The sequence below is a fragment of the Grammomys surdaster genome, unplaced genomic scaffold (assembly GCF_004785775.1).
Source record: "Grammomys surdaster isolate TR1022 unplaced genomic scaffold, NIH_TR_1.0 131, whole genome shotgun sequence".
Taxonomy (NCBI): domain Eukaryota; kingdom Metazoa; phylum Chordata; class Mammalia; order Rodentia; family Muridae; genus Grammomys; species Grammomys surdaster.
The window spans coordinates 5,732,282-5,756,150 of record NW_021604589.1 but is presented as its reverse complement, the minus strand read 5'-3'; the positions used below and the strand labels follow the sequence as shown (position 1 = coordinate 5,756,150).

Sequence of the window (23,869 nt, the reverse complement as noted above, 5' to 3'; positions counted from 1 at the left end):
ATATATATATATATATATATATATATATGCATATGTATATAATTTTATGAGTGCCTGTTTGCATGTATGTCTGTGTGTCATGTACATGTCTAATGTCCATGGATGCCTGAAGAGGGCAGTTGATCCTCTAGAACTAGGGGCAGAAATGGTTGTAAGCTACCGTTTATATGCTGAGAATTGAACCTGGGTCCTCTAGAAGAGCAGCCAATACTGTTAACCACTGAGACCTCTCTCCTACCCACTTAAATTAATTAATTACATAATGGATGTCATGAATATATTGAGGATTCTGAGGCGTATGTTTAAAGTGTATTAAAATGTTTTCTTTCCAAAGATGAATTGAGCTTAGTGTGGTGGTATAGACCCATACTACCAATACTAGACAGGTTGAGGTAGAGAGATTTTAAGTTTGAGTCTGGCCTGAACTTCATGGCAAGTCTCAGCTTCCTAATAAACTAAAGACACAGGAACAACCAAACAAATCAAGCAAGGTAAAATGAAAGTGACATAGACATTTTAATCACTTAAAATCATTTTGGTATCATTGCTGCATTAAATCACTTAATGTCTTAAATGACAGCCAAGTGACTAGAGATGATTTTTTTAAACTCATACTTCATCATTTTAATGCAAAAAAATTGGGAGGTCTTGTGAGTTCAGCTTAATTTTTTACTTGAGTTGAATCAAATCATTGGAGAAAGAAAAGGAGCCACAGAAAACTATGAAGGAACAGGTAGACAAAGGATGGTGGTAGTCTGCTTGCTTGGTGGCTATGTTTCCTTCTCATCTATGCTGGAATTCAATGGTAAAATTCTTAGGTGGCCATCAACTGTTCTCTCAAACAAAATGGAAAATGTTGCCTTTTCCTGTATTTATCAAATGACTTCACAGCCCACTGGAATTCTTCAATTGGAAGATTTTTAAGCAGGTTAGAGAAATCCATTTCCACGTTTTCAAAGACTGCAGCTTCTATCTGTATATATTTGCATAATTTTCAATAAAACAATTAGACAACTGTTACATCCAAACATCTGTTTCCCTCCATGCTTAGCACAATCCAAATTTATGTGGAAAAAAATCAAATTACTTTCTCACTCATCATTAAAATATCTCCTTTATTTCTGAGAAGACCACTCTATAAAGTTTATTGTCGGCTGGTAGCCAACAACTTCTATTGGAAGACAATAAATCTCCCTAGCCACTCTACTGGTTCACTCCAAAAACAACTACATTTTTGGCACGTGAGCTCCCTTAGGTTTCTCTGCTACAAGAAGTTGCACTGAATTTTTTCAACAGGGACTATTTCTAAATTTACCCTGGAAGCTTCATTTTGTTGTAGTCAATGCTACTTCACTGTGGCTGCATTGGTTTTGTAGGTAGTGGCATGCAGGACCCAAAGAGTAACCTCATGTATTGATTTTCAGATGCCATCCACCTTCCTAAATAAGATAGTTTGGTTCATTGACCTGAACTTCAGTATACAGAGTAAACCAGATTGCCCATAAACCCCAGAGATCCTCCTGTATCTGTTTCCCCAGCACCAGGACTACAAGTGTGTACTATCATCTACAGCTGGTGTTTTTATAGGTGTTTGTTTGTTTCAAGACAGGGTCTCATTATGTAGCCTGATATTACAGAGATCCACTTGCTGCCTGTGCTTCCCTAGTGTGGCTCATTTATTATTATGCCTGGCTACAAAGTTTTGTTTCCCATTTTAAGTGTGTGTGTGTGTGTGTGTGTGTGTGTGTGTGTGTGTGTGTGTTCAGTTCCCACAGAAGTCCAAAGAGGGTGTTGGATCCTAAGGAACTGGAGGAATGGGTAGTTGTGAGCCATATAATGTAGGTGCTGAGAACCAACTTGGGCCCTGTGTAAGAACAGTAAACACTTTTAACTGTTGAGCAGTCCTTCTAGCCCCATTGAACAACATTTTGATGTGTACTCTTAGAATGAATATAAGGCCACTGTGCTTGCTTAGCAACTACTTTATCTATGGAGCCAACTTCCCAGTTCCTTTGGCTGCATTCTTTTGTCTGTTTTGAGAATAACACACCATTCTAAGAACTGTCATTTTATAACAGACTACACAAAACATTTTTTTCCTCACTCAGTGTTCTTTTAGAATACCATAAAAAATTAGAATTTGTTTTGTTGCATTTTTTAAAAAGGGGGTTGTTCATATCTCCTTATTGGGCAGCATCAAATCTGTAAACTATTTTTAAAATGGACTGATCTTTGCATATTTAGTCTACTTCATTGCAAAGAAGCCAAGCTTATTCTAAAGCTTTCTGAAACTCTCCAACAAAAGTCTTTTATTTGTGATTGTAAGGTTAATCATCCTGGAATCTCTTGGCTTTCAAGGACTATGTAAGTTTCTAAGCTTTGAATCTTTAAATGCCCCTGACATATTGTGGAATTTGACTGACAGTGGCCTGTGGAATGGATTAGTGAAGGTTAAGGTCTTATGAACCAACGAGATACATGTTCACAAAGGCAAAAAGCACAAGGCACACTGTTATGTGCAGCGAAAACCCATTATGTGCAGTTATTTCTATTTTAAAAATTAACTCATCTTCAATGAAGGAGTTTGGTTTGGCTCCTTTGATCCCCAAGGACTAAGACTTGCACAGATTTATTTGCTCAGAACATGGGAATTGAACATAAAAACATATACATGGTAAGAGAGATAGCACTCAAGGACATGAAAGCAGAAATATGCAAGTAGCTGTGCTCCTTGACCTCTGGATCACCAGTAGCTAGAGTTAGCTCTGGATATCGGCACATTTAGGATACTCACTAGCAGAAATTTCTAACCCTCCTATCATAATGTTCCTTCAAAGTATGCTTACCTAGTCATTTTGCTTCTGGGATTTCTCCTTTCCCTCATATAATGTTTCTCATTTCTAACCAGGTAGATATACATATAATTATTGCATTGAATTATTTTTCTATTAATTTATTTATTAACTTTATATCCCTATCATTGCCCCCATCTTCCAGTTCCCCTCTCACACAGTCTTTCCCTCATCCCCTTCTTCTCTCAGAGGATGGAAGTCCAACTGGGTATGCTCCAATCCTAACACATCAAGTCTCTGCAGGACTCAGCATAGTCACTCCCACTGAGGCCAGATAAAGGCAGTCCAGCTAGTGGAACAGATCCACAGACAGGCAACAGCTTTAGGGACAGCCCTAACTCCAATTGTTGGGGAACAAGGATGAAGACTGAGCTGCACATTTGCTACATATATATCGATTGCCTAGGTCCAGTCTATGTATTCTCTTTGGTTGGTGGTTCAGTTTCTGAGAGCCCCCAAGGGTCCAGGTTAGTTGACTCTGTTGGTCTTCCCGTGTAATTCCTATCCCCCAAGCCCCCAGGACATCCAGTCCTTCTCCCAACTCTTCCACAAGATTCTCTGAGCTCCATCTAATGTATTGGTTTCCACTGGCTGATAGGTGGAGCATCTCAGAGGGAAGTTAGTCTAGGCTCCTGTCTACAAGCATAACGCATTATCACTAATTGTGTCAGGAATTGCTTCTTCCCAATGGGATGGGGCTTAGTTTTGGCTAGCCACTGGCTGGTCATCCCCTCCACCTCTGCTCTTTGTCTCTGTACATCTTGTAGGCAGGACAAATTTGACATTGAAAGTTTTGTAGGTGGGTTAGTGTCCTTATTCCTCCTCTGGGAGTTCTGCCTGGCTATAGGAAGTGGCCACTTCAAGATTTATATCCCCTCAGCTTCTTCCAGCCTTTTCCAAATTCACCCACAGGGGTCCTTGTCTTCAGTCCAATGGTTGAATGTGAGTATCTGCATCTGTCTCAGTCAGCTGCTTGTTGCACTTAATAACTAACCCATCCCCACTGAGATCTCTCAAACACTGAGCCACCAACCAGGCAGCATACAGGACCTAGTCCGAGGTCCTTGACACACATACAGCAGAGGACTGCCTGGTCTGGCCTCAGTGGGAGAAGACATGCCTAACCCTTGAGAGACTTTAGGCCTCAGGATGTAAGGAGGCCTGGTGAGGGAGAGTGGGGGTTGGCAGAGGCTCCTCTTGGAGACAGGGTGTTGGAAGAATGGGATGAGGGACTATGGAAGGGCAGACCAGGAAAGGGCAAAGAGTGGAATGTAAAAATAAAAAAAAATAATAAAAAATGTTAAAAAGAGTCACATATCCCATTGCTAGGAGTCTTCAGGTGCCCCCATAGCACCCTGGGGCCTCCCCATCATCCCAAGGTCTCTGGTATATTCTAGAGATGCCCCCACTGATTTCTGTTCTCTCTCCATTGCTCTGCTCACACCTGATCCACCCCTCCCTGCTCCCCTCCCCATCCCCACTCTTGCCCTGTTTTGTCCCTCCACCCACTTTCTATATCCATTTTATTGCCTCATTTGAGAAAGATTCAACCATCCTCCTTTGGACCCTCCTTGTTACTTAGCTACTTTGGGCCTGTGTATTATAGGATAGGTATCCTGTACTTGCTGGCTAATATACACTTATGAGTACATACCTTGCATGTCATTTTGGGACTGGGTTACCTCTCTCAGGATGATATTTTCTAATTCCATCCATTTTTTCCTTCAAAATTCATGATGTTCTTGTTTTTAATAGCTAAGTAGTATTCCTTGTGTAAATTAACCACATTTTCTTTTTCTTTATCCATTCGTCAGCTCAGGGACATCTAGGTTGTTTTCCAGATTCTGGATATCACAGATGAAGCTATTATGAATATAGTTGAGCAAGTGTCCTGAGACTGTGGAGCATTCTAGAAGTGGTATAACTGGGTCTCAAGGTACACAATTTTTCTGAGAAACTGCCAAATTGATTTCCAGAGTGTTTATGAAAGTTTGCGCTCCCACCAGCAATGTAGAAATTTTCCTCTTGCTCCATATCCTTGTCAGCGTCTACTGTCCCTTGAAATCTGATCTTAGTCATTCTGATGAGTATAAAGTGGAATCTCAGAGTCATTTTGATTTGTATTGCCCTGATGACTAAGGACATTGAAAAATTTTTTAAGTGTCTCTCACGCATTAGAAATTCCTCTGTTTAGAATTCTCTGTTTAGCTCTGTACCCCATTTTTAAATTGTATTGTTGGTATCTAACTTGAAATTTTTATATATTTTGAATATTAGCTCTGTGTTAGATGTATAGTTGGTGAAGATATTTGCCCAATCTGCAGGCTGCTATTTTATTCTAGTGTTGGTGTCCTTTCATTTATAACAGCTTTTCAGTTTCATGAGGCCCTATTTATTAATTTTTGATCTTAGAGCCTGAATTGTTGGTGTTCTGTTCAGGAAGTTGTCTCCTGTACCAATGAATTAAAGGTTATTCCCCACTTTCTATTCTATTAGATTTAGTATATCTGGTTGTAAGTTGATTTCTTTGATCCACTTGGACTTGAGTTTTGTGCAGGGTGATAAATATGGATCTATTTGCATTCTTTTACATGCAGATATCCAGTTAGACCAGCACCAATTGTTGAAGATGCATTCCATTTTCCATTGTATAGTTTTGGCTTCTTTGTCAAAAATCAAGTGTCTGTAGGTGTATGGGTTTAATTCTGGGTCTTCAATCTGATTCCATTGATCAACCTGTCTAACTCTATACCAGCACCATGCAGTTTTTATTACTGTTGCTCTGTAGTACAGCTTGAAATCAGGGATGGTGATACCTCCAGATGTTCTTTTATTATACAGGATTGTTTTAGCTATCCTGGGTTTTCTTTTTTCCATATGAACTTGAGAATTGTTCTTTTAAGTTCTGTAAAGAACTGTGTTGAAATTTTGATAGGAGATGCATTGGATCTATACATTGCTTTTTTATAAGATGACTGTTTTTTACTATGTTAATCCTACCAATTCATGAGCATGGGGGATCTTTCTATCTTCTGATATCTTCTTCAAATTCTTTCATCAGAAGCTTGAAGTTCTTGTTATGCAGGTCTTTTCACATGCTTGGTTAGAGTTACACAAAGATATTTTATATTATTTGTGGCTATTTTGAAAGGTGTTAGATCCCTAAGTTCTTTCTGAGCCCATTTATCATTTGTACAAAGGAGGGCTACTGATTTCTTTGAGTTAATTTTATATCCAGCCACTTTGCTGAAAGCTGTAGGAGTTCTCTGGGAGAATTTTGGGGTTACATATGTATATTATCATATCATCTGTGAATGGCAATACTTTTAGTTTTTCCTTTCCAATTTATATTTCCTTAATCTCCTTTAGTTTTCTTTATGCTCTAGCTAGAACTTCAAGTACTATATTGAAGAGATAGGGAGAGAGTGTGCAGCCTTGTCTTGTCCCTGACTTTAGAGGAGTAGCTTTACGTTTTTCTCCATTAAATTTGATATTGGCTATTGGCTTGCCGTATATTGCCTTTATTGTGTTTATGTGTGTGCCTTGTATCCCTGATCTTTCCAATATTTTTTTTAACAAAAAGAGGTGTTAGATTTTGTCAAAGGCTTTTCAGCATCTCATGAGATGATCAATTTTTTTTTTAGTTTGTTTATGAGGTGAATTATAGATTTTCATATATTGAACCACCCTTGCACCCCTGGGATGAAGACTACTTGATCATGGTAGATGATGTCTTTGATCTATTCTTGGATTCAGTTAGGGAGTATTTTATTGAGTATTTTTGCATCAATATTCATAAAGAAGATTGGTCTGAAATTATCTTTCTTTGTTGAGTCTTTGTGTGGTTTAGATATTAGGGTGCCTTTGGCCTCAGAGATTATTAGCTGTTGTTTTTTGTTTGTTTGTTTGTTTGTTTGTTTTTTTGGTTGGGAAACTTTTAATGACTACTTCTATTTCATTAGGGTGATAGGACTATTTAGATAGTTTACCTGCTCTTGATTTAACTTTGGTAAGTGGTATCTGTCTAAAAGATCATCCATTTCATTTAAATTTTCCAATTTTGTGGAGTATTGGCTTTTGAAGTAAGACCTAATGATGCTTTGAATTTCCTCAGTGTCCATTGTTATGTCTCCCTTTTCATGTTTGATTTTGTTAATTTGGGAACAATGTCTCTGTCTTTTAATTAGTTTTTCTAAGGATTTGTCTATCTTGTTGATTTTCTCAAAGAGACAGCTCTTGGTTTTATTGGTTCTTTGTATTTTTATCTTTGTTTCTAACTGAATATTTTCAGCACTGAGTGTGATTATTTCCTGCCTTCTATTCTTCTTGTTTGTGTTTGCTTCTTTTTTTCTAGAGCTTTCATGTGTAACTAAAATAGTTAGGATTAGAACTCTCCAGTTTCTTTATGAAGGCTTAGTGCTATGAACTTTCAGCTTAGCACTGCTTTCATTGTGTCCCATAAGTTTGGATATGCTGTGCCCAAATGTTTTCATTAAATTCTAGAAAGTCTTTAATTTATTTCTTCCCTAACCCAGTGATCACTGAGAAGAGTTCAGTTTCCATACTATTTAGGCTTTCTATTGTTGTTGAAGTCCAGCTTTAATCCATGGTGATCTGCTAAGATGCATGGGGTTATTTCAATCTTCTTGTATCTGTTGAGAATTGCTTTGTGACCAATTATATGATCAATTTTAGAGAAATTTCAGCAAGGTCTCAAAGACAGAAACTGGTGAAAATGGAGTGTTGAAGTCTCCCACTATTACTGTGTCAGATTCAGTGTGTGGTTTAAGCTTTAGTAATATTTCTTTTATGAATGTGTGTGCCCTTGCATTTGGGGCATAGATGTTCAAAATTGAGAGGTTCTTTTGTTGGATTTTTCTTTTAATGAATATGAAGAATCATCTTTCCCTGTCTCTTTTGATTACTTTTGGTAGAAAATCTATTTTATTAGCTATAGAATGGCAACTCCAGCTTGCTTCTTGGGTCTGTTTGCTTGGAAACTTTTTCCCAGCCCTTTACTCAGAGGTAATGTGTTGGGATAGAGGTGGGGTCCCGTTTCTGCTCTGCTACAGGGCTAGGGGATACAGGGGAGTTTGACTGCACTCATCCTACACCTGCACTGGGCAGGAGTCAGGCTATGAGAAGCCAACGGACCCTGCTCCTGGGGTGGGGAGGGCAGTCTGAGGTCCCGGAAACAGCTAGAGCTTGCTGGGGGGGGTCTCTATGTCAAAAGGCAGCTGGGGACCAGTTGGTTCAGGTGCTGCTGAATAGCTGAGAACAAACTGGGGACCTGCGAGCTCTATTTAACCCATGGCCTAAGGAGAGAGGGTGGTTGGCTTGCTTGGGTTGGTGGCTGTGATGGCTGGAAATGCAGAGAAGTCTTCTGAGGGAGATTAGATGGTGGCTCTGTAGGTGAAAACCTTCCCCATTTCTCCCCACTGCAGATCCCGATGAAAGAAAAACAGTCCATGGTTTTAAGGCTTTTATTGTCATGGCAGAGAGTAGATGAGTAAAAACCATCACCAGTTTTCTCAGGGCGGGCCTGAGGTTAAATATGTTCTGCAAGGAGGAGGATCTGGGAAGGAAAGTTTAATTGGCTAAGCCCTTCTGGCCTTTAGATACCTCATTAATACGGAGATCTGTCTTGAGGCCTTCTGCCTGTGGAGGGGCTAGTAGGGTTGTTGCCCTTATGTGACTGAAAGACACAAATCTATGGAGGGCTGCAGCCTCATGTCAGGAGCCTAGAGTCTGGGGGTGTAGTGAAATGCTGCCATCCCTTAGGATCACCTGGGTCTCACCTGGGGCCCCTCAGGATCACCTGGGATCTCCAGTGGTTTCAAGCCTGTGCTTGACCAGAAACCAGGCTGCCTTTCACAGTCCAACAGTAATGTGTATTGTTGTTGCTGAGATGTATTTCTTATAAACAGCAGAATGATGCATCCAGTTTATGCTTCTATTCTATCAGCCTGTATCTTTTTACTGGGAATTGAGTCCGTTGATGTTGAGAGATAGTAATGACCAATGATTGTTTATTCCTGTTATTTTGATGTTGGTATGGCTGTGTGTGTGTGTGTGGGGAGTGTGTTTCTTTTGGTTTTAATGCTATGAATTATTTATTGTGTTTTCTTGAGTGTAGTTAGCCTCATTGTGTTGGAGTTTTCTTTCTAATATCCTTTGTAGGGCTGGATTAGTGGAAAAAGTATTGTTTAAATTTGGTTTTTTTTTTCATGGGATATCTTGGTTTCTCCATCTATTCTTATTGAATTTTTTCCTGGGTATAGTAGTCTGGGCTGATATTTGTGGTCTCTTAGGGTCTTTATGCCTTTTGCCCAGGCCCTTCTAGCTTTTAGAGTCTTTGTTGTGAAGTTGGGTGTGATTCTATTAGGTCTGTCTTTACATGTTACTTAGGCTTTTTCCCTTACAACTTTTAATATTCTTTCTTTGTTTCGTACATTTAATGTTTTGCTTATTATGTGGTGTAGGGGGCTCTTTTTTGGTCCAATCTATTTGATGTTTTGTAAGCTTCTTATATGTTTATAGCCATCTCTTTCTGTATATTAGGGAAATTTTCTTCTATGATTTTGTTGAAGATATTTTCTGGGCCTTTAATATAGGAACCTTCTCCTTCTTCTATTCCTATTATTCTTAGGTTTGGTCTTTTTACAGTGTTTCAAGTTTCCTGGATGTTTTGTGTTAGATTTGCCATTTAATTTGACTGATGTATCAATTTCTTCTATGGTATCTTCTATACCTGAGATTCTCTCTTCCATCTCCAACACAATGAGGCTAACTACACTCAAGAAAACAGAAGAAATAAATAAATTCACAGCATTAAAACCAAAAGACACACAAACTCTCTCTCTCTCTCTCTCTCTCTCTCTCTCTCTCTCTCTCTCTCTTTCTCTCTCTCTCACACACACACACACACACACACACACTACCATAATCTGATGGTGATGCTTGTATCTGTTGTTTCTGTTCTCCTTCCTAGGTTTTCCATATCCAAGATTGCTTTATATTGCTTCTACTTCCATTTTAAGTTCTTCATCATTTTATTTATATCCTTCACCTGTTTGATTGCATTTTCATGTATTTATTTATATTTATTCATTTCTTCTTTAAAAGCCTATATCATTCTTATATGATTGAGTTTAAAGTCATCTTGTGCTTCAGTCTTGTTAGGATATCCAGTGCTTGCTGTAGCAGGATTGCTGGGTTGTGGTGGTGCCACATTCCCCAGGCTCTTGATTCTGTTTTTACACAGTCCTTTAGCCATACACTTTTCCTTGGTGTTGTCTGGATGATCCTGATACCAGAAGGACTCCATGAGAAGGTAGGGGAAGCCACGGGCCAGACAATAGGGGTCAGGGGACCTAACTCTGCTGGCCATGCTTTAGGTTGATCCCACTGGCAAAGAATTGGTGGGACATTATTTCAAGCTAATAGTTCTTGGGGCATGTGCAGGCCTCCATGGGGAAGGTGGATGCTCTTGGGGTCCCCCAGGCCTGCTTGACACAGAATGGCAAGCCCAGAACTGAACAATGGAGGTCAGAGGATCACATGTGTGCAACTCACTTCAGCTGGCCATACCTCAGGCAGGCCATACTGGGAAGGGATTGGTGTGGCAGGGTCCCAAGCTGGTTCATTTTGTGGTACTGAAGGCCTCCACAGGAAAGTAAAATACTCTTGGTGTCCCACAAAGCTCCTTGGGTTGGTAGGGTGAGCTCAGATCCAGACAATTCAAGTCAGGAGACCACATGCAATTCACCACTGCCAGCTATGTCTCAGGAGGATCTGACTGGCAAGGGATTGGTTGGGGCGATGTTATAAGCTGTTCTTGGGACTCTGCAGACCTACATGGGGAAGCAGGACACTCTTGGTGTTTCCCAAGGCTCTATGGGACTGAAGGACAATCCCAGAGCCAGACAATGGAGGTTATGGGACCACATGCATACAATTCACCTCTGCTGGCTCTGCTCCAGATGAACCAGACTGGGAAGGGATTTTTGAGATAAGTTTCCAAGCTGGTTGTTCTTGGAATCCCACAGGCCTCCACAGTGAAGCAGGACATTCTCGGGGTCCTCCCTGTTCTCCTTCTTCTATTCCTATTGTTTTTAGGTTTTGTCTTTTCATAGTGTCCCAAATTTCCTGGAAGTTTTATATCAGAACCATTTTAAATTTGTCGTTTTCTTTGACCTATGTATCAATTTCTTCTATGGTATCTTCTATCACTGAGATTCTTTCTTCTATCTCTTGTATTCTCTTGCTGATACTTGCATCTATAGTTCCTGTTCGCTTTCCTAGGTTTTCCATCTTCAGGATTGCCTCTGTTTATGTTTTCTTTATTGCTTCTATTTCCAGGTCTATTGCTTTTATTTTCAGGTCTTGAACAGTTTTATTCATTTTCTTCACCTGTTGGATTCTATTTTCCTTTGTGTTTCTTTAAGGGATTTGTATATTTCCTCTTTAATCTTTCTTCTATTATCTTTATAAGATTAAATTTAAGGTCATTGTCTTGCTCTTAGGATATCCAGGGGGACAGGTTGGTTCTGATGGTGCCATGACTCTTGTGGGTTGTGTTCTTGTGCTGGCCATCTAGTTGTCTCTGATGTTGGCTGGCCTCTGGGACTGCAGGTAGAGAGCCGGTAATCCCTAAGAGCAGCCAGCTTTTTGTTGTCCTGGGTGGCAGCAGGCCTCCAGGGAGGGAGGCTGAGATGTGGCCAGGAGTGTAGTGCAGACCCTGGATTGCAGGTTGAGTTGTGAACCAGAAGGCAGAGCCCAAAGGCAACAGGGACAACCTCAGGGCTGCTGAGCTTGCTAGAGGCCCAGCAGGTAGGGGATTAGGGCATAGGTATCTCACTTCTTTTTCTTAAGTGGCAGCAGGCCTCTAGGAGGGCATGCTGAGCTGTGGCCCAACAATGGAGTGCAGATCTCGGATTCTGAATTGAATTCTTATGGGCTGGCCATTCATGTATAATCATGTTGAAATTCAGAATGTCTGTGTGTCTTCAGCAGGGCAGAAATCCTAGTAGACCTTGATGTCTTCCTTTTTCATTGTCCATTCCTGTGATAACTCACATAGTTTCTTGAGTTTCACTGATTCTGTCATTTCTTTACACTCAGCCTGAGGGGCTTGCTGCCTTCCTAGGCAAAGAACCAAACTACTACTTCTAATGTTTCTGCTCTTCACTGGAGTCTTCAGCTTTATCTTCTTCCACAAAATTGTTCATATTTTCATGGTGGAAAATGCATAGGAAGAGTGGTCTGGAACCAGCTTTTACTTTGAGATCAAGTAAAGGCATTTCCCCCAAATCAGAAACCGAAATGTACATATCTTCTCTTTCGGACCTGGGAGAGAAAAATCTCAATGAGGAAAAAGAGCAAAAGATGCTTTCAATTTATTATTTTGTCACAACATTACCCTAATGTTGACATGATGGAGACCTTGTCATGGAGTCTTCTCTACATCATTTTTCTAGTGTAACCTGTCAATTTTAGCAACCCACACTTGGCTTGCTTTGTCCCTTCCAATTTGCCCTTTTCTTTTTTTTTCAATGCTGGAGAACTCAGGTTTGCTTTGCTTGGTGATTTTAGTGAAAGCTTCCATACAGAGCCCCTCATAGACTGCCCAAAGCCTCTCAGGGATGTCAGACGTTCCCAATGAATAGACCACAGAGACAATCAGGGAATAGGTTGCCCTACTCAGAATAGCAGGTATCCTGTTGTGATTGCTGACTGCAAAATATTTATTTGTGAAATATGAGAAGAATGGGTCTAGAGAGAGAGAGGCTCCCTTTAAATGTTATTGAAAGACCTGGCTGAAAGATTATATGAATTTGTATGCATACCTTCCCCCACAATGTAGTATAATGTAGCTTATCCCTTACTCAGGTCAACTAAATGCTAGGCAGCTCTGCTACCTGTGGATTTTCATAGAGCCTTAGACTCTGCTTTGTCTTTCATGTGTACATTGTGGAGACCAGGCTGAAGGCATAGAAGTTCACTTTTGGCTTCTCATTATGGTGACAAAACAGCAAGGACACCTGCCCAAACACACGAAGGATCCGTACTTATCAGATCTGGGATCACCTATGTGACATTCTTTGGGCAAAAGGTATATTAAAGTCAAGGGATGGAAAAAAATCGCACTGAGTGCAATGGAAAGCAGTAGAAAGGAAGATGGCACCTGGTAGGTGAGTCACAGCCTAGTGACGGAAGTGAGATGAAGTTGCTCTCCTACACAGGCTAGTGCTCCTAGGACAGAGATGGGAACAGGATATAAATGCTGGTGACTGTTGCTCTCCTGAAGTGACAACTGGACTCTCTTGGTACTAAAGTCACCTTATTGTGCTAAACATAGGCACAGATGCCTATTTATATCCATTTTGGTTCAAGTCTTAACCTTGCAGGTGACCAACCTGCCATCACATGCCTGGTCAGATACCTTAATATTCACACCAAAGGTGATGTTTCTAAATTTAGTTCTTCCTTCTAGAATCTTCTATCTCAGCAAATTTTCAATAGAAGGATCTTGCTGACTCTAATGGGTGTATCAAGCCGAAGAAAAAAGCTATAGGTTTTCTTCTAGTGTGCTTTCTGCCAGTCAATGCAATTTTTTATGATTCTTTTATTGCTACAGAGGAGCAAAAGCACCAAAATTCAAGGAAACTCCTTTCCTTTTGTCAGGGGTAATCAAGCAGCAGAAGTCACACAGTCCCTATAGAAATGAACCCCGCCCCCAAGAAACAGCGAGACTGTTGAGTTAATATGGATGGACACATTTTCCACCTCAATTATTAGCCCCTATTTTCAAGTCATAGATTCCTGACTTATCTGTATGTGTTTGCTGAAGGACCCTGGGGAATAGATGAAGGTTTATGTACTGCATTACTGTATTCTTATAGTTTCGGCATTAGAATTCACCGAAGCATGTTCAAGAGGTGAAAAGATGAGGCTTTTGAGTTCCTTATAAAAACTCACAACCATACACACACGCACACACACACACACACAATCTTGAAAGTTCAGGTTCCTCCAATTCTTGCCTTACTACAAAAATCAGCTTGACATTTCATGGTATGGAGATATCTTAGTGCAGCTCTGTCTACTGAAGAAGAGATACTGATAACTTTGAGATCATTAATCTGAAAATCTAACCTGATGAGCAAGAAAGTGGTAATGCTATCAGAAGCTTTCCCTCATTATACAAGGAAAACAACGTGGATCAAAAAATCTTTAATAAAAACATCAAATGCAAAAACTAGCAGCAGCCTGAAACTATGCATTTGGTTAGGTTTGTAATCAATTTAGGTAGGGAAGAGCAATGCAACTATATGGCCCCACATGAGATACTGCTGACACATGAAAGCAGTATCTAAGAAAGGGGGGCTCCTGCCTGCCTCAGCTCGGATTCAGAACAGAAATGAACACTTCTCATAACTCCCATCCCTCCCGATCACTCCTCATCCCTGTACTCCATGGTATCTTTTCATTCTTTGTTTTTCACTCGACCTTTTTTATTCTTCAGTGTACCTAGCATAGTATTGCCTTGGGTATCTCAAGTCCTTTTATAATTTATTCTGCCATTGCATTTGATCTAAACATTTTAACTGAAAGCCTTTGACTAATGAGGCATGTACCCAGAGAGTTGGGCTACAATTGTTTGAAATAGTAGGTTGGTTTCTTAGCCAGGATTTCTATTGCTGTGATAAAATACCATGATTGAAATCAACTTGAGGAGGAAAAGTTTTATTTCCTCTTACACTTCTGGGTGACACCCCATCACTGAGGGAAGTTAGGGCAGGAACTCAAGCAGGGCAGAAATCTAGAGGCAGGAACTGATGGAGAGATATTGAAGAAGTGCTGCATCATGGCTTACTCCTTTTTGCATAGAATGCTTTCTATAACACCTAGGACAATCAGCCAAGGAATGGCAGTATCCACAGTGGAATGAACCCTCCCTCACCAATTGTCAATCAAGTGGCTACATCCCAGGCTGGCCCACAGACCCATTTTCTCAATTGTCATTTTCTCTTCCAAAATGACTCTTAACTTATAGCCAGTTGATATAATACTAACCACCATAGTTGGTTTTCAAATTTTAAAATGGAATACTTTCATCATGTCTAAAAATCATTCTCTTCTGCTCATTGATCTTTAGAGATAAAAATAAAAGCTATCATTTACTCAACACTTACTATGTGCCAAACATTTTATAAGTTCTTTACATGTCTTGTTTGCTTTGCACATCTCTCTTATGAGATTGTTATAATTACTGTCATCATTTTCCAAACGGTGTATGAAGTAAGGAGGCAGGCCATTTGGCTAGTATTCAGTGGCATTAGAACCCAAAGCCAGGTCACCTGGCTTTAAAGTCTTACTACAAACAACCAAGCTGGTTTTGCATGTCCATCCTAGACCTAAGTACCTGTTTCCTGAGCAAATAGGAAGAAGACACAGTATAGGTGCATCAGGACATGTATGCATTGTCCGTTGTTGTGAAGTGAAGGTATGTGCAGGAGAAAAAGTTCCATAGTAAGAGGTTCACCCTTGATCCATCAGAATGGCATCCAACAGTATTAAAAAGCTCCCAAATTTCTGCCACTTCTGTCATCTCACTCCAGTGTGAGCCATTATGATCTGTCAGAAGGGATGTCATGGTCCATGGGTGCTCTTTTTCTTATGCACTGTCCTTTCTGCTGTCAACACAGTAGCTGAATGCTGCTGTGCTATTCAGACTTTAGATGTTAGAATGCTAACATTATAACTTTAGATAACATACATGTTAGAATGCTAACACTCAGACTTTCCATTGGGTTCCTGGTTTAGTCAGAGCAAAAGAACAAATAGACACATGAGCCTGTGCCATCTCTGTAGGATCTCTACCAACATTTCTTTATTACCCCATCATGGCTCCAAACCCACAGCCTGCCTCTTACTGGTCCATAGATGTCACTAGGCATGTTTTCTTTTCATGAAGCACATTGCACTTCATGATCCCCATGTCTTGAGAGTACCTCCTCCAAATGTTACCCTGACTCTTGGTAAAACATTTTGCAGCACCTTCATTTTGTAGCTGTCTACCCAGCTGCTCTGTGTAAATTTTCTCCTTATTAACCATAACCCAGTATGAACATTTTAATTTTGTCTGCTTTCTTTCCTTTTATATTTAGGGAATGAAGAACCCAGTGGGTGTTTAATATATTGACTAAATGAATAAATTAGTATATTATGAAGTTGTCTTGAAGGATTAAGCAAACCAACATATGGAAAGCATTTAGAATAAACAATACTTAGTATGAAATTGATGTTTAATAACTGTCATTATTATTATATTTTTATTAAATCATTAGAATATGAAAGTCATTGATTTAATAATATATTAAAACTTTAAATACTGTTACTTTATTGTCTTCTAGAAAGAATCTAATAAAGCCACAAATGTTTAAAATATTCTAATTTAATTGTCAATGGGCACTATAATAGATGCCAACCAAATCATTTGTGTCCTCTTTTCCTGTTATGTAGAGTGCACATTGTCATGGCCTCTTTCTTGTATTCATTTCTTTTCCTGTCATAGCTTTTGAAAAGAGCTTGTGAAGAGGGGCAAACATCTTCCATCACAGTAAGGTCTTCAAGAGTTAAATCACATAACAGATGAGCCTTAGAAAAAAGTAAACAATACATTTATCCATTCTGTTTCACCTAGTGTTCCATGTCTCAACTCAAGCAGTTACCTTCTGTTTAAAGATTTTTAAATTGTGACTTCCTAGACCATATCAATGTGTGTGTGTGTGTGTGTGTGTGTGTGTGTGTGTGTGTGTGTCCCAGAGGGATTTTGCTGATCTTCCCTTACTCTTATTAATTACACTGAAGAACATCATGCCTCCTCTTTCCCTATCTTTCATTCTTACATTTGGACAGTCCATTGTCCATACAGCATATAGAATAGCAAAAATCAAGGTATTTTAAAATGACATTCTTTTGCTTAGTAAAGAAAAATATTTTAAGTTAAAATGAGTGCTGGGGAGATATCTCAGTGGATAAATGTTTATCCACTTAGCTTGCTGCTAAGTTTGATGACCTGAGTTCAATCCCTAGGACCCACATGGTAGAGAAAGAAAACCAATTCTTGCAAGTTGTCTCCTGTCCTCCACATGTATATTACGGTGTGCACTCACAAGTACCACAAGTACACGCTTGTCTATGGGCACACAGGCACTCATGAATACACACACATGAGAGAGAGAGAGAGAGAGAGAGAGAGAGAGAGAGAGAGAGAGAGAGGGGGGGGGGAGGGGGAGGGAGGGGGAGGGAGGGAGAGAGGGAGAGAGAGAGAGAGGGAGAGAGAGAGAGAGAGAGAGAGAGAGAGAGAGAGAATATTAATAAAGATGTTACTCTTACTCAAAAGAAAGCTGTCTTGGACAATCATCATGAATGAAAACTTCACTAGGAGTTGTGGGAATTAGTCTTTGACTAGATTTTTCTGGCCTGTCAGCCATGGGGACTTGAGAGATAATACCTCATTATTTTGTGTGTGTGTATTAAATAATGTTATCTATTTATTTATTCATTCATTTATCCATTCATTCTTTCTTTCCTCCCAGTTCCTACTCCTCTATCTCTCCTCTTATCCCACTCCCACCCACTCCCACCATCCACTCTTCCTCTATTTTTCTTCAGAAAAGGGCAGGCCTCCCAGGGAAAGAACCAAACATGGCACACCAAATTGCAATAAAAATATGTACCTCCTCTTCTATTAAGGCTAGACAAGGCAACCCAAAAGGAAGAAAGGGTCCCAAAGGCAAGCAACAGAGCCAGATGCAGCTCCTGCTCCTACTGTTAGAAGTCACACAAGAACACCAATCTACACAACTGTAACATATGTACAAAGGGCCTAGGTCAGTCCTATACAGATACCTCAAGGTTTTGATATTAATTTCATTGTTGACAAATGCTATAACAATGACTGATCTGTTCCCTTAATCTGTGAGGTGACTCTAAGTTGAAAACACTTGAATTTTTAAGTATTATTTATTATTGATGGTTTCATACATTTATATCATGAACCTTACTCCTTTCTATCCCCTATCCCTCTCCTCTCATCCTGCTCTCTCACCTACCGGAACCATTTTTCTTCACAAATCTCCATTCTATTTTCATGTCTTCTTTCTGCATGTGGTCACTGAGTTTATTTAGCATTTCTTACACCACTGAAGAGAATTATACTTCCCAAATGTCATATGATATTCAAGCTTGAAATATTACTAAAATTTCTGTTGATGAGAAAGTTCATTTAAATCATTCAAATCATTTTTTCTCAAAGTAAATGTTAAGACCTAAACACTTAATGCCTTTTGGAATGGAGAATATATTTGGTACCAGGATAAGCCATCACCACTAAAACCATCCATATTGTAACTTATTAAATAAAGTAAAAGTTATTTAACCCTGCGAATCTCAAGTGCCATATATACTTCCTGCTGGATGTCCATTACCGTATGAGACCATGGGTCAGCATTTCTGTTAAAACTTGATAGTGTTATACAAAGAAGTAACTGTTTCTCCCTGGTTTTCAATTCAATTTACTGTGCAAAACCTGCTGTGAGTCAGACACAGTTGTAGGTATGTGAGACATACCAGTGATTATAATTAACTTCATATGACTAGGTCTGTAACTGACAGAACAGTTACGTAGTATACATGAGGTCCCAGGTTCCACTCCCGGCTCTATGCACATGACAACTAAGTATTTTGTCATTAAAGGCTGTACATTTTTGTTGTGGAAAGCAAAGCAATAAAAGTAAAAATCATCATAAAATAAATGTCTTCTGTAGTACATTTGTAGGTAAATAGTGCCTTGGTGGAGAAAAGAAAATAAAAATGGGTAAAGAGGTAAAAAAAAAAAAAACAAATTAAAATAGTATTCCAAGGTAGTCTTTTATAAGATGGTAATATATGAACAGAAGGTTGACAAAGGCAACAGTGCAGCCTGGAAATATTTGTAGGACAAGCACTCCACACTGTATGAGCAGTCAGTGCAAAGCCCTAACATGGCCATTGCAGAGTTCCCAAGGAGCAATAATACATAGACTATAAAAGAGAACCATGAGTCCCTAGATCTTTCCTACTCTCTATCAGTGACAATAGGTTTCATTTCAAGGCCAAGATCTAACAGCTACATTGATACCTCTTTTTTCTTGTCTGTATTTTTTCCACAGTCACATGACACAGGCAATCCCATTTGATGACCCTCGGTTTGACAGCTGCCAAATCATTCCCCCAGCTCCACGGAAGGTGGAGATGAGGAGAGACCCTGTGCTGGGCTTTGGGTTCGTGGCAGGGAGTGAAAAGCCAGTGGTCGTTCGATCAGTAACACCAGGTAAGGATCCAAACCCACTTTTTGGTCAATTATAAGACTACTTGTCACACTCAGTGAGAATGACTTTAGTTCATTTCTGTGAGTGATCAGGCTGTGAAGTGAAGTAATACTTTCCCATCTCCCAATAGACTGCCAAAAAAAGACAGAAATGTGTCAACAAAATGGATTTTATTTTTCATATTTAAGTATGTATTTTTGTATGTATGTATTGGAGTATTTTGGAAAACAGAGTTTTTCTATATTGCCCTTATATGCTTGATACTTTATCTGTCACCCCCATCTAGCATAAAGCTCATGGCAATCTTACTGCCTGCAGATCCATGCCTGATTTCCAAAAAGACTTGAAACTGCCAAATCCATTGTATCCCTTGGGTCAGGAAAAACATTGATAGTATCACTGTTAACCATGAATGGAGAAATGTAAATAATGATAGGCAGGTATTCTAACAGATGTTAGTACCTGATGGAAAACACAGTTTGGTATTCAGGTTATAGTATAATTTATAATTTACTGGGGCAGTTTAATTATTTTACAAGTATACACATCCTTTCTGCCTCAGGTATGGCAGGCGATCTCTATGCTCCATTGTTGTTGGCATGGATCAAGTGAATGACTTTGGCCAATGACACATTGGTAAATACACTCAAAACAGAAGGTTGGGGTTGGGGACTTCCGGTCTGGGCCCGAGGATAGACCAGGTCACAGGCGGCAGCTCTGTACCCAACCCCAGAAAACCGAGAGAAAGAGGGACTCCCAGGAGCTTTAACTCAGGCAGCATCCCAGGTAAAAATGAATCACCCGTGATTTCTGCTGTTAGAAGTTCTAATCCAGGTCACTTCCGGTTTGGGACCGAGCCTAGAGCAGGTCGCAGGCAGCAGCTCCGTACCCAACCGCAGAAAACCAAGAAAAACAGGGACTCCCAGGAGCTTGAACTCACGCAGCATCCCAGGTAAAATTGAATCACCCGTGATGCCTGCTATTAGAAGTTCTAACCCAGATGGACCAGAAGCCAGGAGCCTCGCCCTTACCCTCACCCCCTACCTTTTCCCACCTGCACAAGGTCCCCTGAAGCTGGGCAACTGCAAGATCCTGCTTAGCAACTGCAGATAGACTCAAAGCAGTGTACCATATCATCTGAAGAATAGCAGGGAGACCATAACTCAAGCAGTGTACCATATCTTCTGAAGAATAGCAGGTTGCAGTCCTCCTCGCCCCCACGAATAACCAGGACCCGCCGGTCGGGCCAAGTGGCACCCAGACGTGGGTGGGGCTCGACCCATCCGGACGGACCCTCATTGAGAGGATGTGCGCACGACACCAAGATTGAGCAAGACAGAGATCATCGCCCGTGACCTGTCGTCCACGGAACCAGGTTGATGCTGCCATCAAGAAGGCAGTTGAAGTTCATTACCATCAGCTGAAAATTGCAGAGGATCCAGAAGTGACTCCGCAGGAGACTGACTCAACTGTCAGCTCCCCTGCCTCCCCCTACGGTCGACCCCTAGACTTCCACGCCCTCCAGAAGGGTTCCTGGTATGCCTGGCTTTGCCCTCATTTCTCTCGCTAGAGAGCTTGGCCTCTTGATCACCACAACAAAAATTGGCTTTTTCCTAAACCAAGGCCACCCTTGATATGGCCGCTAACATTGGGGAGCCTTCCTTTATGACAATATTACACCCCAAACTGACAAATGGTTGGTAACTTGAACATTTACAAGAGACTAGGATGACTGTGAGTTAGCCCAATGACGGGATTATTGTAGGTCCACTTCCCAGGGGCCCACCCAATGCAGCCGAAAAGGAGTGCGTGGTGCTGGGAGTGGGTGCAGCCTACATGGCCTAAGACAGGGCTCTCACCCTCCTTTCACCCACATCAGAGTCCCTTGACGTTGCCCATCGTCGACAGCCTAAAGCCTTCGACCATCGATGTGACTTGTCTCACATCAGTGTTTTGGGGTTGTGAACTTGTCTAAGACCCCCCCATAATTAGACATCCAAATTCAAAACTCACATAGTTGGGATTGAACATAAGAAGCCTTCTCTAACTAAACAGAGAAGGGGGAGATGCCAGAAGCCAGGACCCTCGCCCTTACCCTTACCCCCTACCTTTCCCCACCTGCACAATGTCCTCTGAAGCTTGGCAGCTGCAAGATCCTGCTTAGCAACTGCAGATAGACTCAAAGCAGAGTACCATGTCTTCTTAAGAATAGCAGGGAGACCATAACTCAAGCAGTGTACCATATCTTCTGAAGAACTGCAGGTAGATCATAATTCAAGGCAGTGTACCATATAGACCATGACATGTTTCAAGGCACAGGCCAAGAAGATTTTGTACTTTTCCACCACCTGGACCCTCTTACCCCCTCCCCTTGTAAAAACATGCTATAAAAAAGCATTTCATGTTCAAAAAAAAAAAGAAATTAAAAAAAAAATGCCAAGGTATAAGACAAAAGACAAAAAAAAAAATATCTAGTAGTGACAGGTAGAAGAGTGTGATAGATATAAATGAAGTGTAACTGAATGCCTCATAGTGTACACAGGATATATGAACACATTTAATAGTTCAAGCAGTTCTATACGGTTTCCATTAACATACTGAACTGCTTCCTCTTCAAGCCAAGTTATTATATAAGGCACATAACATGGAATAATTCATATATTATAGTGTATAACCTTCTTCATGAAAAATAGGATAAATATTGAATACTGTGTTTTCCTTTTCAGTGTTTATAATTTTTAATACTTTTATATCTTTATAATTTAATTTAGAATCTTTAATGACTTCACCTAAAATATAATAAATGAATGTGTTTCTCTAAAAAAAAAAAAAAAAAAAAAGAAGTTCTAATCCAGATGCTGGCCTCCGAACTTATACTTCTCAGACCTTTGAAGGGCCACTGACAAGAACATCAAACAGCTAGATATTGACATCACTAATCTGAAGAAATCCCTCGTTTCACTGTCTGAAGAGACCTTCTAAAATCGCAAAGATCCTTATTGGACTTGATTTACTCTAGTATAATAGAAAAGGCTGTATACAGTTCTTGACTGTGTACAACCCTCAAAGAAGAAGGCTGCCTTTACATAGACAAGACAAGGAGGGTTAAAGAGAGCATGAAATAGGTAGTGAAGGCCCTAAGAAAAATCAGAGAGAGAAAGAGACAGATGAATGCTGGTACAAGAATTGGTTTTCAGCCTCTCCAAGGTTGTCAACCCTATTTCCTTCCATCTTGGGATCATTATTTGGGTTCTTTTTGCTTTTTTCTGCTGGTCCCTGGCCCTCAAATAGGCGGACTAACTCTGTGATACAACAGATAAATAATTTGGTAGCAAAACCTACTTAGATACATTATCATAAGTTAGCTATGGAGGACCACAAGACTCAAGATGAGGTTGTTACTTTATACAGGATGTTTCCAAAACCCATCTCCACCCAACCTAAAAGGGGGGACTTCTGCCCCTAGACCAAACAGAGAGGGGCCACCCAGAACCCCCTCTGACAGGGGATCTGAATTCTTGCTTAGGCTGCAAGGCTAAGCACTGCAAGGGAATATAAATAAAAGATAAAAATATCTATCTGGGTTCCCCGAGGGACAAGCCTGACTCCATAGGGGTTGATGTCAAAAGTATCCCCTCTCCAGGAAAAAGACATCAGGATGGGTATGGCCCTCATGCCTCACTGGACAACGACAGGGAGACTGGAGCCATTACAAGGTCCCCTTCAATTACTGGAGGTCAGGCCTCTATCCCTGCCTTCCCAGGTTCAGAATTGCCACAGCCCTTCTATACTTAGAGAAGGGAGGAGATGTCAGGGGCAGCCCTGCTTACACACTGTAGGCCTAAAATCACCCATAGGCCTAAAACCAGCAATAGGCCTGTCATACATGTATACTAACACCAAGTCTTGGGTCTCAGTGGAAAAACATTGAAACAGATGGCTATAAGCTAATGTCAACAGGCAGCTTTTGTGGAAATTTATAAGCCTGAGTAGTCATAGACCTTGTAAATAGGTAGCCTTGGCAGACAACACCAACTTAGATAAGGACAAGTGAGTCATAGGCAGAGTCATAGTGAATTGTCCCCTGAACCTTCACCTAGCCAATACCTGGTTCTGAAGATATCTGTATTCCCCCTGAACACCCACTCCAGTGTCATTCCCTTCCCCACATCCTGCCTTTCTGTGTTTATAACCCCTGTGTGAATTAATTACGATTTGAGAAAAAAATAAAAAAATTAAAAAAAACAAAAACAAAAACAAAAAAAACAAAAACAAACACACACACACACACACACACACACACACACACACACACACAAACAGAAGGTTGGAATGCATGTGTATAATTGAACTCTGTCATGGTTGTAAGAAAGTATGTTTTCCCAGGGAAGCTGCTATTCCTACAACCTCAACTCCACAGTAAACTCCTAGGGAAGCATCCAGTTAGCCTGAAGCCTGAACCTCAGTTTAACCCAATCTGTAATTTGAAACAGATCTGTTCAGATCTTTTCAGCTAAGCCAGGCCTGAATCATCCTAACAATCCACAAATGGGAGAAGAAACAATTACTGGAATCATCTGTTACATAACAGATGCTAACCTGGTACATGTCACACCTCTCTCTCTCTAACTCTCTCTC

The 23,869-nt window shown here is 40.4% G+C and overlaps 1 protein-coding gene across 7 annotated transcripts in view; it reads left to right on the top strand.

The window, feature by feature from the left end:
• Positions 1-23,869, top strand: part of Frmpd4 (FERM and PDZ domain containing 4) — a 992,697-nt gene that overhangs the window by 837,117 nt on the left and 131,711 nt on the right. For all 7 annotated transcript variants that reach the window (XM_028761843.1, XM_028761867.1, XM_028761861.1 and 4 more), the window contains one exon: positions 19,073-19,233. In XM_028761843.1, the coding sequence (XP_028617676.1) occupies positions 19,073-19,233 (161 nt within the window). The remainder of the gene's footprint in view (positions 1-19,072; positions 19,234-23,869) is intronic.